The sequence below is a fragment of the Podarcis liolepis genome (genome assembly GCF_965112155.1).
Source record: "Podarcis liolepis genome assembly, chromosome: Z".
In the NCBI taxonomy this organism is placed as follows: Eukaryota; Metazoa; Chordata; class Lepidosauria; order Squamata; family Lacertidae; genus Podarcis; species Podarcis liolepis.
In genome coordinates, this window is record NC_139570.1 from 34,818,945 (window position 1) to 34,836,129 (window position 17,185).

General features: G+C 43.3%; 1 protein-coding gene across 4 annotated transcripts in view; it reads right to left on the bottom strand.

Annotated features, from left to right (window-relative positions):
* The window catches only part of LRRC8A (leucine rich repeat containing 8 VRAC subunit A), a 37,810-nt gene that overhangs the window by 4,385 nt on the left and 16,240 nt on the right, over positions 1-17,185 (bottom strand). For all 4 annotated transcript variants that reach the window (XR_014521370.1, XM_083485083.1, XM_083485084.1 and 1 more), the window contains one exon: positions 5,847-8,010. Coding sequence is in view for 3 of the 4 variants with exons in the window: in XM_083485083.1 (XP_083341209.1) it covers positions 5,847-8,003 (2,157 nt within the window). In the remaining variant the exon portion in view is untranslated. The remainder of the gene's footprint in view (positions 1-5,846; positions 8,011-17,185) is intronic.

Sequence of the window (17,185 nt, forward strand, 5' to 3'; positions counted from 1 at the left end):
CTGAATACATAATACCTTTGCCCTATGCATCAGTAATGATCTGAGGTTCCATCTCCTGCCAGTCAGTCCCCACAGTGACCTCCCCGTTGGCAAAATGCCAGCTTAGCCATTCGACTGACACTTGCAAAAGTTGACTTTATTGTGATTAAAACTACTATCAATGGCCATAGTTCGTTCTATCCAAAAACCGGCATGTTTTTAGGGTAAGCATTTACAGCTTACGAAGCAATATCCTGCAATCAGATGGTTGGTGTCCTTACATTCCCATAAACAAAACATACCCGGGTAGCTAGAATGCTGTTGCATGATTTATCCATTTTTAGTTTATTGCTGATTTTAATTTATTGAAGGTGTTAACAAATTTTGGTGGGTTGGTGTTTTTTTTACCCAACAATTTTATTGTTTTATCTTTTTTTGTAAACTGCTTTGAGGTTTCTTTACAATCAAGCAGTGTATAGATTTTTTTAAAAAAATTAAGTATGAATGACTTTGTCACAACTGCAGAGATTTCACCAGATCCCACATTACGCAGGGCGTTAAGTGAATTTTTGCTCGGATGCTTCGAGTAACCATTATAAAACAGCAATGGAGCAGTTATAATGCATGAAAACGATGACTGCTGAAAACGAAGGTCTAAAATTCACTTGAGATCTGGTTAGTCATGGGGGAGAGGAGGGGTCAGCTGTACTGATCCAGAAAAGCTCTGATGTTCAGCCAAGCAAGTCTTCCTCTGCAGGCAAATATGCTCTTGATTCAAACAGTTCTTTAACTCTTGGACCACAGAAATATCTTCTGGGAGATCCTGCCATGACACTGCTGTGGCTAACTAAGATCTGCCCTAGAGAAATCACTCTCTATTAATAAACTATGTTCCTAAGAAAACAAACCCACACTAGAAAACAGGAAGCATCTTGTTCAGGGTGGAGAAGCAGGGGAACTTGTTAATTTATCCACCGTAGCCATGGCTCTCCAACTTGCATCCTTTGTTGTCATAGAGCTAATGAGATCAACACATTATTTCCAAGAAAACAAAAACCAAGAAGCCATAACAGGTGATGGGACCCAGCCCTGCTTCTTGGCTTCTTATAAGCTAGCTACTGAGGATGAGGGATGTTTCCAGACTGTCAGTATTTGATATCATAGAGCATTTTGATATCATAGAAGTGTAGAGTTGGAAGGGACCACAAGGGCCATCTAGTCCAACTCCCTGCAATGCAATGCAAGAATCTTTTACCCAACGTGGGGCTTGAACTCACAACCCTGAGACCAACAGTCTCATGCTCTACCAAGTGAGCTATCTCTCAGGGAGGGAATCAACGGCATACATTGAAACATAGGTTTTTGTGCTATTAAGGAGAGGGAAGGAGCTCAATGGTAGACCATTTGCTTTGCATGTAGAATGTCCTAGGTATGAAGTAGCTTCCTATGTAATTCAAGTGTTTATTCAAAGTTTTTAGGGGAAAGGCACTTGTAGTAGAGCACTTGCTTTTCAGGCAAAAGCTCCTAGGTCCAGTCCCTGGCAGCATCCCCAGGTAGGCTTGGGGAAAATACCACTTTAAATGTATAGTGCAGATGAGGCTTTAATGAGGAGACAGCTTAAAGAGAGGTGGGCAAGCGAACTGCTTCTAGACTTCCTTCTACACTAGTACAACAGACTAAGAACATAAGAAGAGCCAGGTGGATCAGGCCAATGGTCCATCTAGTCCAAGATCCTGTTCTCATAGTGGCCAACCATATTTCTCTTCAAGGCAACCTTCAGAGCAAAGGTTTGGGAGGCAAGGAAGGGAGAGAAATCAATGCTTAATTAAGCATGCAGCCAGCCATGTTGACCCATTTGGTGAGGAGGGGGCTCAACACAGCAGTAATACCAATGCCTTTGTTCAAACCTACTATATGCAGAAACAAAACAGAACAGAACAAAAAACCCACCAGCGAGCTGGCTTTGTCTTCAGAGAGTGGATGCTTAAAAAATTAGAAAAAAGAGCAGCTTGGGGAGGGAGAGAAAGAAAAAGGTTGCAGATGCAGATGGTAACAGTCCTGCCTGCATGATGGAAGTCTTAATTTAGTGATTCAGGAAGCTCTTTGCAGACTAAATAAGTGAGTTTATGCCAAGTGCAGAAAGCTCTCAGGTTGCACCAAAAGTATACTGGAATGAAAGGAGTAATTGATGCTCTCCAACTCTGAAAATAGAACGAAAGGAAAAAGCCCAGCAGTTATTGGGATCCGTCTCGGAACGCCTAGATCCCTTGCAAGGCAAAGGTGCAAAAGAAAAAATGTGGCAGACCTTTACACATTACTGAAACTGGAAACTGTTTGCCACCAAATGGTATGTGCAGCGTTAAGGGAAGCCAAATTGCTAAGTATTACCAAGTGGTGGAAAGGCTGAGTTGGTTCTCTGTCCCTTAAGAGATGCAGTGAGAGATCCTTGGAGCAGGGAATCTGTCTTCTTGTGCTGTAGCTCAGTGGCAGAACACCTGTTTTGCACGTAGAATGGTCCCAGGTTCAATCCCCAAAGGCATGTCTAGGTAAGGCTGGGAAGGTTCCCTGCCTGAAACCCTGAAGAGCTGCTACCGATCACTATTGACAATACTGAGCTAGATGGACCAAGGATGTGACTCAGGCAACTTCTGGCATTCCTATTTAATTCAGCCCTTTATATTCAGAACTATGAGAACTAGAATCTTACTTATTTTTTTAGGGAAAGGGTCATGCTGGTAAAAACAACAACACCCTTTTCTGAAAAACTTAGAGAGAGCTTCTACATGAGAGTATAGACAATACGGTAGTAGTGGTAGTAGTAGTAGTAATAATACCTTGCCCATCTAGCTGGGTTTCCCCAGCCACTCTGGGCAGCTTACAATACATCTAAAAACATAGTAAAACATCAAGCATATAAAACTTCCTGATACAGGGCTTCCTTCTAAAAGTTGTGTAATCTCCTTGACATCTGATGGGAAGGTGCCACTGCCGATAAGGCCCTGTGTCCAGTTTGAGCAATGAGAGTGGAGGCAGTCCTTCAGGTATGCTGGACCAAGGCCAAAGCACCAACACTTTGAATTGCGCTCAGAAACATACTGAAGCTGCATTCTGGAATCGGTATAGTTTCTGGGTCACCTTCAAAGGTAGCCCTCATGTAGAGTGCATTGCAGTAGTCTAAGCAGGAGATAACCAGGGCATAAACCACTCTGGTGAGACAGTTCATGGACAGGTAGGGCCTCAGTGGGCGTACCAGATGGAGCTGTGCCTCTATGGACAGCTGTGACAAAATGACTCCCAGCCTGCGCACCTGGTCCTTCAGGGGCACAGTTACCCCATTCAGGACCAAGGAGTCCCACGGCCGGCCAGCCCATGTCCCCCCAAAACAGTACATCTGCCTTGTCATGATTCAACCCCAATCTGTTAAACGCCATCCATGCTCCAATCGTTAGCTGAACCAGTGGTCTGAGTCAATATAAGGTAACATCCTGTGTGCCTTTTGGGAAAAAGAAGCACAGCAGCCTAGCAGCAGAGCTGCTCTGATAAATCATACACTATTTAGGGTAAGCCGGGGCCCAGCAGGTTTATCAAAGCACAGCATTTGGCTTCTGCAGTGATAGGCAAATACTGTGAAAACAATGGTTGAGTGCTAGGCAAATACTGATAATAATGGCTCAGTGCTAGGCAAATACTCCAAGAATGAATGGTCATGTTGCACCCCCCTGTAAGTAGCATTCCTCCACTTTGTATTTTAAGCTCCACAAGCAAGTCCACACCCAAAGGGTACACAGTGCCTGTGTGCGGAACAGCCAATCAAAAGAACAAAAAACAGGTCTTTGCTACTGCAACAATTACGGAAGAAATCAAGCCGTCAATAGCCGATTCAGTCAGGAAGGTTTCATGTCGACTTGGTTGGGGTGATGGTGCAGAAGATGACAGAGGAGACAGGACCAAAAAAGTGCCCTGTCCATTGATGTTGATGTAGAAATTTGATTACACATTAGATACAGATTTTGCTTTTGTTTCAATGATTCAATGTTAATTGCATTTAACTTTTAGACAGAATGCGTCAAATGAATAATTCCTGTGTGCCTGCATTTTGCAACCCTCATGCTTTCCTTTCCAAGATATAAACATGTAATCTTTTCTGATCCTAAAAGTGGCACAAATGGCCAGCCAGGATGTTTTCTTAATGTTAACACTAGGGTGTAAATTCAGCATCTCCTTGAAGCTCCTGGAGAGGTCTGGAGAGTGGCACCACAAGAATGGGCCTTTTCTGTAGTTGCTCTCCGTTTGTGGAATGCTCTCCCCAGGGAGGTTCGCTGGCGCCTTCACTTAGGCACCAGACAAAAAGGGTTCTTTAACCTCTTTGGCTGGTTGTCATTAGATGCCCATTTAAATGTGCTGTGGAAGGGGGAGCGTATTGGTTTGTTTCTGTTCTTATTTTTATTATGTGTTTTGTGTTTTTTATACTGTAATTTTATGTTGTGAACCGCCCTGAGATCTACAGGTATAGGGTGGTATTGTGATAGGCATTTTGAGGTCTTAGATATATGTTAAATGTTCATAAGTGTACCAAGCAAGCACATACATAGATCAGCACAGGAAGACCGACCTGGAACCATTTTGATTCCCAAACTGTCCCAAACTGACCAAATGTTTTCTCTGCAAGGTCAATGGAAAATGGAAAAGCCTCCCCATTGTCTTTTCCTTCACAAATCCTGTCTTAAGGGTATGTCTGTGTTTGAATAGGATGTGAGCCTGTGACATGGCCCAGGAACTAAGTATTTATCATTACAAAAGAATGGCCAGGCTCCCCAGGCAATCCAATCAAGTAACCTGCCAGACAGGAGATAAACGACAGGAGAAAAACAACATTCAAATTTCTGTTTAGACCACTTTTTCTGTGATGTAGATATGATGTATCTGAGGGGTGGTCTTAGGTTACACCCCTTCTGTGATGTATGTATGATGTTTCTGGGGTTGGTCTTGATCTACAGGGTGGCAATTTCAAAAGTCTTTATAAGGCCTTGCGCGCCATTTTTCTGGGTTCCTCCTGTCTCCTGTGGGTGAGGGGAGCACCCTGTTGCAACAGATCAATAAAGATCAAGCTTACTAGCTGCTTTGCTTCTCAATATTCTCTGGTTGGCCTCTGTTATTCTCTCCTACCAATAGGGAACCTATGTAAGGACTCTATATGGGCTCTTGGATACCCCATAAGGGAAAAGGGCAATTTTTGTTTACAACAGTATACAAATTTAATAAAGCAAGGAAGCAAACAAACAAGTAAAATTTTAAAAGTATGATAGTTGAGGCCAAACGGCTTGGGAAACTTGGGAAGTTGATATCAGTACGGAGCAATGCATGTTTACATCCCATAATAACCCGTAACCTTTCTTGATGTATGTAGAATGTAGATGTTTTGAAGTTTTTTGACCCTTGGTGTGGTGTGTTTGAAATCCCTATGTAAGTTCAAGGCAGTCCTCCCTAGTTGGCGGCTTGTTCAGAACAACCATCAGAAGAATGCACCCTAGCCCAATCCATTCATGCAGTGCTCCTTTGGTCTAGTCAATCTTAACTAGAATCTAACATGGCAGCAATGACTCTGCCATAACCCACCTGTTGTAGCCTAGTTTAGAGAAGCAAACTTACTCCATGTAGCTAACACAGCTCTGCCCTTCAGTAGGGAGGAAAAGCCAGGAGGCTGCCATCGCCACTGCCACCGCCCTACATCATCTGCCACCTGAAGTAGTCGCCTCACCTTGCCTAATGGTAGGGCCTGCCTTGTACCAAAGATATGGGAGACCACTCCCAGCCCAAACGGCTTCTGTGCCCCACCACCACCACCACATTCAATCCCCTTTTCTTACCCTGTTGGCTGTGACAGCCAGGTTCTGCAGATTTTGCAACAGCCTGATGTCTGCTGGTATCGAAGTCAAGAGGTTGTGGCTGAGATCTAAATACCGAAGCTTCCGGCAGTAGAAGAGCTGGGTGGGGATCTTCTCAATCTTGTTGCGGTTCAGGTAAAGGCGCTCCAGGTTGGTGAGGTTGCCGATCTGCATGGGGATGTAGGCAATGTGGTTGTACCACAGCTTAAGGCAAGTGAGGCGGTGCAAGTGCTGGAAGCTAATGATTTCCTCAACGGTTTTGAGGTTGTTGTCCTTGAGGTCGATCTCCTGGAGGTTCTGGAGGCTGAAGATGGAGTGGGGGATGCGCTCCAAGTCGCAGCGGATCAGCTCCAGCTCTGTTAGGTTAACCATCTTCTTGAGGCTATTGAGGACGATGAGCTTGGTGCCCTCGTTGTTGATGGAGAGCTTCTGGAGGTGCACCCCGACATCTGTCACCACCTGGGGAAGCTTTGTCAGGTTGCTCTTCAGCCTCAGGACCTTGAGCCTCTTCAACTCCCTCAAGCCATCAATTACAATGTACCGGTTGTTCTCAGCACTTAAGTTCCCGGTCAGGTGGAGTTCTTCAAGAGTCTTCAAACTGTAAATCCAAAGAGGGATCTCCTTGATGTCCGTGAACTTGATGTGCAAGGATTTCAAGTTCTCCCTCAAGAAGGCAAGGGCCGGGGCCTCTATCTTGGCCGCTGTATGGTACAGCCACAGTTCCTTGAGGCTGGTGAGCTGAGCGATGCTTGGTGGGATGGTGACATCAGGGATGAGCTCTAGCTTCAGGACCTCCAGTTCAAGGAGGTCAAAGACAGTGTCTGGGATGCCACTGAGCATGAAGAGGTGCAACTCCAGCTTCTCCTGAGAGTTTTTGGTGATCCTCTGGCGCAGCTTCTCCAAGGTCCATTCATTATTGAGGTTCAGTTGCCGGAGTTTGTTCTCACTCACTTCGGAGAGGAAGACAGCAAAGCGTTTGGAGTAAAGGGGGTCATACTGGTCAATGAGGTGTAGCATGAAGGCAAAGTCATTTTTTACATCAGGGATGTCACTGTAGCTGCTCTCCTCCCGGATGGACTCAAAGGAGTACTTCTTGAGGGACCGCCGGAGCATCCACCAGAGGGTGTACATGCAGATCAAGCCATAGAAGATCACCAGACTGATGTAGAAAGACGCTAAGATTTTGAAGAGGGTGGCAAGAGGATGAGCACAACGGTACATGCGGTAGCCTGTCAGGCTCTCAATGTCCACCTTACAGTCCACATCAAAGGCGATGTTGCTGACATAATAAACAGTGTAGCAAATTATGAGGATGAACTTGATCACCTTGATGATGGTTTGCCTCATGTAGAGGCGGTAGACAATGTCTCCTTCCTCCACATGTGTCCGGAACTTCTTGACCTTCTCAAAGAGTGCCTTGGCTTGCTCGCCTTCCTTCTTGTCCAGGACGCCATTCTCTGTCCGGTCCACAATTCCTTGCTCAATCCGAGATTTTGTCCGCTGTAGCATTGGGGCTGTGGCTTCCACATCCTCACTAACTGTGGAAGACTTCTTGTCCATGGAGCCATTCATCTTCCCGAAGGTGGGCTTGGGGTCACTCTCCTCCACCACTGTCTCAGAGAGGGCCCTTGTGGTCCATGGAGAGTCAAAACACTTGAGTAGGATGGAGACAAAATGCTCCAGCTTAGAGCTGGTCCGTGGGAACTTGAACCAGAAGTTACTGCAAGCCAAGAAGATCAGTGTATGCATTAGCACCAAGTAAGGGAAATACTTGGCAAACCAATGAAGGCAGTTTTCATAGCACACAGCATCTACGTAATTGTACTGGTGCCTGTCAAGTTCGTATTTAATCCCCGTCGGCCCTGGCTCCATGGCTGCCACTAAAGAGGAGTTAAAATAACTTGTGTCCAGGCTTGCAGTTGGCCAGTCCCTGGAGGAATCGTTGCAAGCGTCTTTGGTGACCCATTTGCAAGGCAAGCAAATCATTTTGTCCTGGGTGACTTGCAGCGTCCCACCAAATACCGCAATCATCAGCATCACAATGGAGATATAGTCTGTAAAAACGTCCCACCATGGCTTTAGGATGCGGTACGCCGGCTGGGTATCGGCAAAGTAGCGCAATTCTGTGACCGGAATCATGGTTCACCTGGAAGGGGGGGAAGGAGGACACAAAAACACAGAGGTTACCAACAAAGAACAGCACATTTCCAAACTGACCACGAGGTGGCAAGGGTTACATTACAACAAAAGGATAGGGTTGAAATCATCGTACATTTAGTTCCAACAAAGATACATGCAGTCAATTGAACTGCACAAAAGAAGCAGATGGAGAGGCAGATTTTTCAGTCCAAGGGCAGCATTCCCTTTATATCAACTTTTTTGGGGGGGGCTACATGCCAGAGGTGCGTGGGATAGAGGCAAAAGTGGCTAGAGCAACTAGCACTTTAAATATACAGTATAGAGGGGGCCTTCACAGCATCCTCATCATCATCATCATTATATTTTTATTCATTTTTCTTTTTCATTCATTACATACATCTCAAATTCTCCCTCCCCTCCAAGGCTTCCCTCAACTTCCACTTCTGGTTTGTTTCTATTTTCACCCACTTTGTTATCTCTTAACAGAAAGTTATTAATAACATAACATCAAGCCTAAAAACATAAAAGTAACAGTAAATGCACCATCATATTTCACTATCTTCTAAACATTTTCTTATGCTAATAATGTGAATGTTTATTTAAATCCTGCCATCAAGTCTATTGACTTTCTTTGTTTCTGCAAATATAATATGAATGGTTCCCAATCTTTTTCGAAGTCTCTGTTGTCTTTTTCTCTTAGTCTATCTGTCATTTTTCCCAGTTCCACATAGTTCATCAACTTCTCTTGCCATTGTTCTTTAGTTGGTATTTCTCCAGTCTTCCAATTTTGTGCAGTCAACATTATTGCTGCTGTCGTGGCATACATAAATAAAGTCCTCATTTCCTTTGGTATGTCTTGACCTAAAATACCTAACGGAAAGGCTTCTGTTTTGTTTTTTTTTACAAAAGTTATTTTCAACATTTTCTTCAATTAATTATATATCATTTCGCAGTAGGGTTTTACCTTTTTACAATCTCACCACATATGATAAAATGTACCTTCTGTTTCACATCTCCAACACCCTTTCTTTTCATTTTTATACATTTGTGCCGATTTAACCAGTGATACATATAATCTGTACATCATTTTCATATAGTTCTCTCTCAATAATATGCAATCTGTAAATTTCAAATTTACTTTCCACAATTTTATCCAGTCCTGAAATTGTATATTATGTCCTACATCTTGCGCCCATTTAATCATTACTGATTTTACTTCTTCATCTTTGGTCTCCCACTCCAAAAGAATATTATATGCCTTTTAAAATAATTTTGTATTTTCTTCTATCACTTCCTTTTGGAAGTTGGAAACGGAATATGAGAAGCCTTTTTTGTTATCCTCCTTAAAAATATCCTGTAATTGTCTATGAGGGTTGCAACATTAAACCATAGTATCAAAAACAATTTAAAACAACTTGCAATCATAAAAACAAGGTGGATCCTAAAAACAGACACAACAGGTATCAAAGGGCCAAGGTACAGAGGAAGCTGTATAAAGGAGGTCCTAGGCACACCTCTGGGGCAAGAGAGTTCCATATCTTAGGTGCCACCACAGAAAGTTCCCTCTGCCAAGGTGACACCCACAGAGCCTCTGCGGGTGGAGGAACTACCAAGAAGGCCCTTTTTGCCGATCTCATCACCCAGGAGGGTCTTGCAGGGAAGGAGGCAGTCTTTCAGATATTTGGGGCTGGAATTAACTCTGGCACATTCATTTTAACGGGTCTACTGCAAGTGTAATCTTGTGGGATTCAACCCAAAGAATCAGAGGTTGTGGTTTTGGGTTTTTTATGTCCTCTTCCAAGACGCAGGAAAACCAGTTGTTCCCAATGCAGAGAAATGTTGCGGAACACATTAACCAGCCGATTTTGTTCCAAGTGTAGAGCCACTGAGATATGGTAACCTGCCTTGTGACTTTATGCAAAACTTTCACCTGTTATCTGCAAAACCACATTGAGAAGCAGAAGACAGAGTGCAGTGCACATGTATAAATCACAAAGTTTTGTGGTGGGGGCTTTGTGTGTGTGGACGTGAATGCGTGCAAAGGAACAGGCACTAAGGATAAAGTCACTTGGGCCTCTGTGCAAGAAGCACTATTCATTTTCTTTCTAATTTCCGTGAGCTCAGCAAGCGGAAGGAAACGCAAAGGAGATGGGAATCAAAAGATTATTTCCTGGCTGTGGCCACTCCCACCTGGCAGTAGGCTCCTCTGCTAGGACTCAAAGGTTCACATGAGGGTAACCAGAAGCAGTCCACTCTGGAGTCGCCAACCTTCCTGGGGCCCACAGCCACATCTGGATAAACTGGTGTGGGCATCGCATAGAGACACAGCAACCAAGCAAATATCAAGACTCTGTTCCTGCACTGCAGGAGCTTGGCCTAGATGACCCGTGGGGTTCCTTCCAACTCTTCAATTCTGTGATTCTATCCTATTGTCTACAATATAATGCTTTATTTAAAAAAATAATATCTTTGGAGATATTTGCAACCCCCTCTTCAGTCAAAAAGGTTCCTGGACAGGTTTGCATACAATTGATTGAAACAAAACTGTCCCTCTTCACAAGATTACAATCGGCGGGGCTGGGGGGGGGTCATCCCTAAGATAGTTGGATGGCGCCTTGTACACACGCGTCCTGCAGTCAAGCTAGTGCCAAACGTATTGCTCTGCTTTCCTTTGGGCCAAATCAGTGAAGCCAAGTGTCTTGTCTTTTGAGCAGCCCAGGACCTCCATACACACAGCCCACGCTTGCACACAGGGGAGGCCACTTCAGTGCTGCTAATGCAGCAGTTCAGCTTCACCTCCAGAGGTGCACTCCATTGTCCGTTGAGACAGAAGGATGCCAACAAGTACTCTTGCTAAGGACACCCATTAAAATTTATGGGCATGGCAAACTTAGGCCCAATGATTTCAATGGGCCCACTCAGAGCAGGACTATGGTTCGATATAACCATAACTTCTTGTATACCACTTATGTATTTATATATTAAGTATTTTGGAAATGCTTTTAATGAAAATGAATAAATAACCCACTCAATGGGTTCTCTCTCTCTCCTCCTCAAGAAACTAAGCAGATATGATGGTCCCATTATATTGATTGAAGCAAAAAATCCCATATCCTGATCAAACACCCCCTATATACTACTGAAAAATGGCTGGGTTGGTTGTTTGCTCTGATGTTTGCTCTATGAACTCAATAGCTCTTCCTTGGTCTTTCAGAAATTCTCGCTTGACCCTTACCCACATTCTGTTTGATGTCAGCTCTGCTTAACAACCTACCCACTTGAGACACTCAACAAATATCCCTTTGTAGCACAACTTGCTCACATTCACACACAATACTTCAAGGTCTGATCCACCAACGGAACCAATTAATTGAGCTTTGAGAAGCAATGCCAGTTTTTCTAACAAAAACAAAATCTGCACAAGGTAATTTACGTCATTTTTTTTTCTCATGCCCCAGAGGGGCAGAGAGGCTATGGCCCTCCAGATGTTGTTGGATGACAACTCCCATCATCCTTGACCTTTATCCATGCTGATGGGGGCTGATGGGAGTTGAACATCTGGAGGGCCACAGATTTCCCTATTCTGGTCCTAAAGAGTGATCTAATTTAGCATGTTTATTTGACTTGTTTTTGATAAACAAAGCTAAAAAAAAAATCACTCTTGTTGATTTTTCTCTCCACCCCCCCATATAGAAGTATGCGATCTGAAATGTTTTGAGAGGAAATACCGTAGTATACAGCACATACTTAAACTGTAGAAGTAGCTCCCCCGGTAATGGCACCAAACTGGATGGCTTTAAAAGAAGATTCGACAAATTCATGATGATGGAGGAGGAGGAGGAGGAGGCTACCAACAATGGCTAGCAGTGCTTGCCTCCATGGTCAGTAATGCTTCTCAACACTAGTTGCTGGAAACCAAAGGAAGGAAGAGTGCTTGTGCTCAGGTCCTGCTTTCTGGTTTTGCATTGGGGCATCTAGCTGGCCACTGTGAGAACAGAATGTTGGACTACATGGAGCTCTGGTCCAATCCAGCACATCTCTCCATATGGAAGTCTTCTGTGAAAGCAGTACCTCCATGCCCAGGGGCAGCGTATCTATGAATACCAGATGATGAGAAACACAACTTGAGGTTTGCTGCTGGGACATCTGGTTGGCTACCATGAGAACAGGATGCTAAGCTAGATGGGCCCCCTTTGGCCTGATCCAGGAGGACCCTTCTCAGGTTCTTAAGTAAACAATGCTTAATGTTACACGATGAATATTGTTTTTATTGGAACACTTGTAAGAATTGGAAGATATTACTTAAATGATGCAAACGTGTTAAGAAAAGAAGATGTAATACAGAGTTTTAGCAGACTAATAAATTTTAATTTTCCCAAGAACTGCACATTGTGTGCTGAGTCATATACTTGCCAGGAATCATCAACCTGGGGGGGGGGGGGAAATACAGTTTTGATACTGCCAAGCCGGTCTTACATCGTATCTGCAATTGGCCTCCATCCATTGTTATTGATGAGCTTATGAAACGGGGGGGGGGGGGGTCCAATGCAAAAATGAAACAGTGGAAATTTTTCAAGCTGCAAAACTTTCCAAACCACATCCCAGGCTCTGAATGACAAGAGCTAGAACTATTAATTCTCTAATCATAAAAAGAGCCAATTTTGTGACGGTTCTCCATCAAGCTTTTACCTTCTGGATTTTTTATATGTTTTATCACATATTTCTTAACCACCCCTTCACCAAAAGATTCCAGGTTCATCGCACAAAAGTGTCGGTAAAAACCAATTCACTTTTTCCAAAGAGTTATTGCATTACACCCAACCCTTCTACTCCAATCAGCTCACAGCAACAAGAAGAAACTTTGTTTTTCTAGTAGCACTGAGAACAAGACAATTTAAGAACAAACATAGTGTTATAAGAAAAAAACCTGCTCCTTTTCCCTTATGGGGTACCCAAGAGCCCATATAGAGTCCTTTTGTAGGTTCTCTATTGGTAGGATAAAATAACAGAGACCAACCAGAGAATACTGAGAAGCAAAGCAGCTTAGTAAGCCTGATAAAATAAAGAACTGTTGCAACAGGGTGCTCCCCCACACACAGGAGATAGGAGGAGGACCCAGAACAAAGGTGTGCTCGCCCTTATATAGATATTTTAAATTACTTGCCCTGGAGTCCAAGACCACCCCCAGAAACATCATACTTACATCACAGAAAAGGTGGTCTACAACAGAAATCTGACTGCATTGTTTATCTCCTGTCTGGCAAGTTACCTGATGGCATTATCTGGGTTTCGGCCACTCTTTTGTTATTATAACTACTCAGTTCCTGAATCTAGGCCACAGGTCACAAGCCTGTTCACATCTTGAATGTGCCCTTAAGACAGGATTTATGAGGACAGGATCTGTGAGGAAAGAGACAATGGGGAGGTTTCCCACTTTGACCTTGCAGAGAAATATTTGAGGTCAATTTGTTCAGGACCTTTTCTATGGGGTTTCAAACATGTGGTTTATATATACTGTTATGAACATTACACACACACACACACACACACACACACACACACATATATATATATATGACCTTAAAATTATTATAACAGTAGCAATGAATTTTAGAATGGGTGTGACACTTTGGGGCTAGCAATAAATAGTTGTCTTACTGGCTAAGTTAGGTGTGGGGAACCTTTGGTCCTGCAGATGCTGCTCAGCTACAACTCTCATCATTCTTGGCTGTTAGCTATCTTGGGCGGAAGGGAGCTGTAGTTCAGCAACATCTGGAGAGCCAAAGTTTCCCCACACCTGGATTCACCCCAACCCTCCAGAGAATATTTAGGCGAGTGCGGAGAATGAAAGGTCTGTTGTGCAAGCAGAAGTCATTCCACAAGTTTAATGACTTCACTGGAAGCAAAACAAATTGCTTTAGGGCCGGATTTTAGGGACTGGGCAAAGAGAGTGTACATGCCTGTAATAGCCTCTCCACTCAGCAGCTGAAAAACAAAAATAGTACAGTACAGACAGCTCACCTTCACGTTTAAAGCACTCAAGCACACAAACACCTGCAGAATGTTTGAATCAGCACCTATGCAAGATACGGTGTGTATGCATGGGCTTGTTTTTCTGCCAGACAGAGAGGCAGGGGCGGATGATGGCCTGGACATTAAGCCATCTAGAAGACAAGAGATCCTATAGGTAACCAAGAGGGAGGTTGCCAGCGCAACTTGTGCATGATGAGACACAGAAAGAGACATGATGCACACGAAAGCTCATACCAATAACAAACTTAGTTGGTCTCTAAGGTGCTACTGGAAGGATTTTTTAAAATTTTGTTTCGACTACGGCAGACCAACACGGCTACCTACCTGTAATAAGAAATCAAAGACGCTGGTGACCATTATTATTATTATTATTATTATTATTATTATTATTATTATTATTGAAATGGGCTACAAATGCTTAAAACAGTAAGCTCAAGAAAGTGTGTGCCAAAGACACTTCTTGCCTGGTGTGCAACTTGGGTCTACAGACAGTTTTAGTTCTAAAAACCGTCAATGCTGGATTTGTTTCATTTGGCAAAGATTTTCCTGTCTGACAGTAATCATACAATGGCCAGGATATATTGGGTGTCTTGCTTTTTGAGCAATCATACAGAAATTCATTTCACCCAGCACAGTCCATCAGCCTCAGAAGCTAGCATTGCTGAAAAAGGGGTGTGGGGATGAGCTGAATAATTACTACAGGCAGGGCCTCCAGGTATGACAACAAGTTAAGGGATGGATGTGGATCCAGCAAAAATTTCCTCCTCCAGCAAAAAAGCCTCCACCTCTCCAGCCCTCTGACATAGAGGCACTGCATGGCTTGTGTGATGTTGTTTTGCTAGATTTGAGATGACAACTGGATGGCAAAGAGTTCTCATTTCTGCTGGCTCACCCTGGCAACCGCAGTTCATTAAAGTGATGGCGGAGCAAAAGAGACAGAAAGATGGAACAAATGCAAACATCTTCCTTCCTTCCTTCCTTCCTTCCTTCCTTCCTTCCTTCCTTCCTTCCTTCCTTTTTTTGGTGGGGGATACTTTGAGTACAAAGAGCCCAGGAAAAGTGATCACAGGTCCAGGCAGCATAGCATACAAATGCCAAATGCTGCTTGAAAACCACACCTGATATACCCCTCTAGAAATATTAACAGAAGCTGCACCATCATCTATCTCCTGTTCCTTGGCAAAGCCCAGGAGTGGACCCCAGTGAATTCCCTCTGCAGCCAAAGGAGCTATAAGGACAGGAAATCTGCAAAACCTTTTATTAATTAGACCCATGGGGGGTGGGGGTGGAAGAAGACAAGGTCTTGCTTCCTCAGAAAACATGCACTGAAGATACTTTAACTCAGACTAGTTATCCCAAACAAGCTTTTACAGTGCTGTCCTGATAAATGCCTACTCAAAAGTACCTTGCTGAGCTTCATGGGATTTATTCTAAAGTATGGAACGGATGTCTATAACCACTTGATATAGCCAAAAGTGGTGAGGAATTTGTACCACCGTTTCATAAGAACACAGAAAGCTGCCTTACAGCAAGGCAGGCCATCAATCCACTTAGCTCAATGTTGTCTGCACTGACAGGCAGCGGCTTTTGGGGGTTTCTAGTGGGGCCTCCCACAGTGTTACTTGGAAATACTGGGAATTAAAACATGGGACCTTTAGCATGCAAGGCAGATGGTCTAGCACTGAGCTATGGCCCTACCCCACACAGAACATGTATGGGAAGGATTTTGGGATTCTAATCCATATTACAGCCTGAATACAAAAGCAACGATGGTGGATACAGTAGTTTGTCATTTCATAAAAATTACATGCCGCTTGATTGTAAAAAGAAAACCTCAAGGCAGTTTGCAAGAAAAAGGTAGCATGATAAAATTATCAATAAGAAACATTAACAACAATAATTTAAAGATTTCAGAAAATTAAAATAACAACATACTAAAAACATAGGAAAGCTCACATCAACTTTAATAGGTGTCAAAAAATAGCCTGATATCTGTTGTAGATATAAGGATATCAACTATGGGTATCGCTGCCTATGGCAGATGCCTTCGCTGCACATGAAGCTGTCAACACCCCTGCAGAGAGCATGGTTTAAACCATGGGTGGGCAAACTAAGGCCCAAGGCCTGGATCCGGCCCAATCGCCTTCTAAATCCGGCCCACAGACGGTCCGGGAATCAGCATGTTTTTACATGAGTAGAATGTGTCCTTTTATTTAAAATGCATCTCTGGGTTATTTGTGGAGCCTGCCTAGTGCTTTTACATGAGTGGAATGTGTGCTTTTATTTAAAATGTATCTCTGGGTTATTTGTGGGGCATAGGAATTTGTTCATTATTTTTTTCAAAATATAGTCCATCCCCTGATATAGTCCGGTCTGAGGGACAGTGGACCAGCCCCCTGCTGAAAAAGTTTGCTCACTCCTGGTTTAAATAAAATGGGTACTGGCACAGAGAAGCCTATCCACAGAAACTAAAATCAGGAAACATGGTGCCTTTTGTAAAAGCCAGCAATGTTTAAAGATAGGACAGCATTCAATATTTTGTACCACCATCTGAAGAGCCGGCAGCAAAGCATTTCCTGGCCTATTTGCAATCAATTTCCTCTCACACCTCCACATATTCCTTAATATAGCATCTTCAGATTCTCAAGGTCAAGAGAGTCATTAATATGTCTCTTGTTTTAATACAGCCAAGAAGTTACATAAAAGTCTATTCCAGTCACTGTTTCTATCCAAGGAAGGCCCAGATATGCCACTAGTATATGCTGCATAGAGCATGCTTTTTTCTTCTTGTTTTTGATGTAATCTCTTTTAGCCTCTGAAACATTTGATTCCGGACATCTGGACTTCTAAAATCTTTCATTGTGGCATCACTCACACTTTGGAACTCCCTGCCAATTGACATCAGGCAGGTTCCTTCATTGTACTCTTTTCCTTGCCCACTAAAAAACACTTTGGTTTAGGCAAGCCTGCCCAGACCTGTAGCATGTTGACATGCATTTTAATCCATTTTTAGCTTATTGAAGGTTTTAAACAATTGTTTTTACAGACAAACACTTTGAGGTTGTTTTTATAATCAAGTAAATTTTTATGAAATACATTAATAATCCCTTGTTTAAATTTAATAGCTGGATTACTTGTCCTCTCCACCT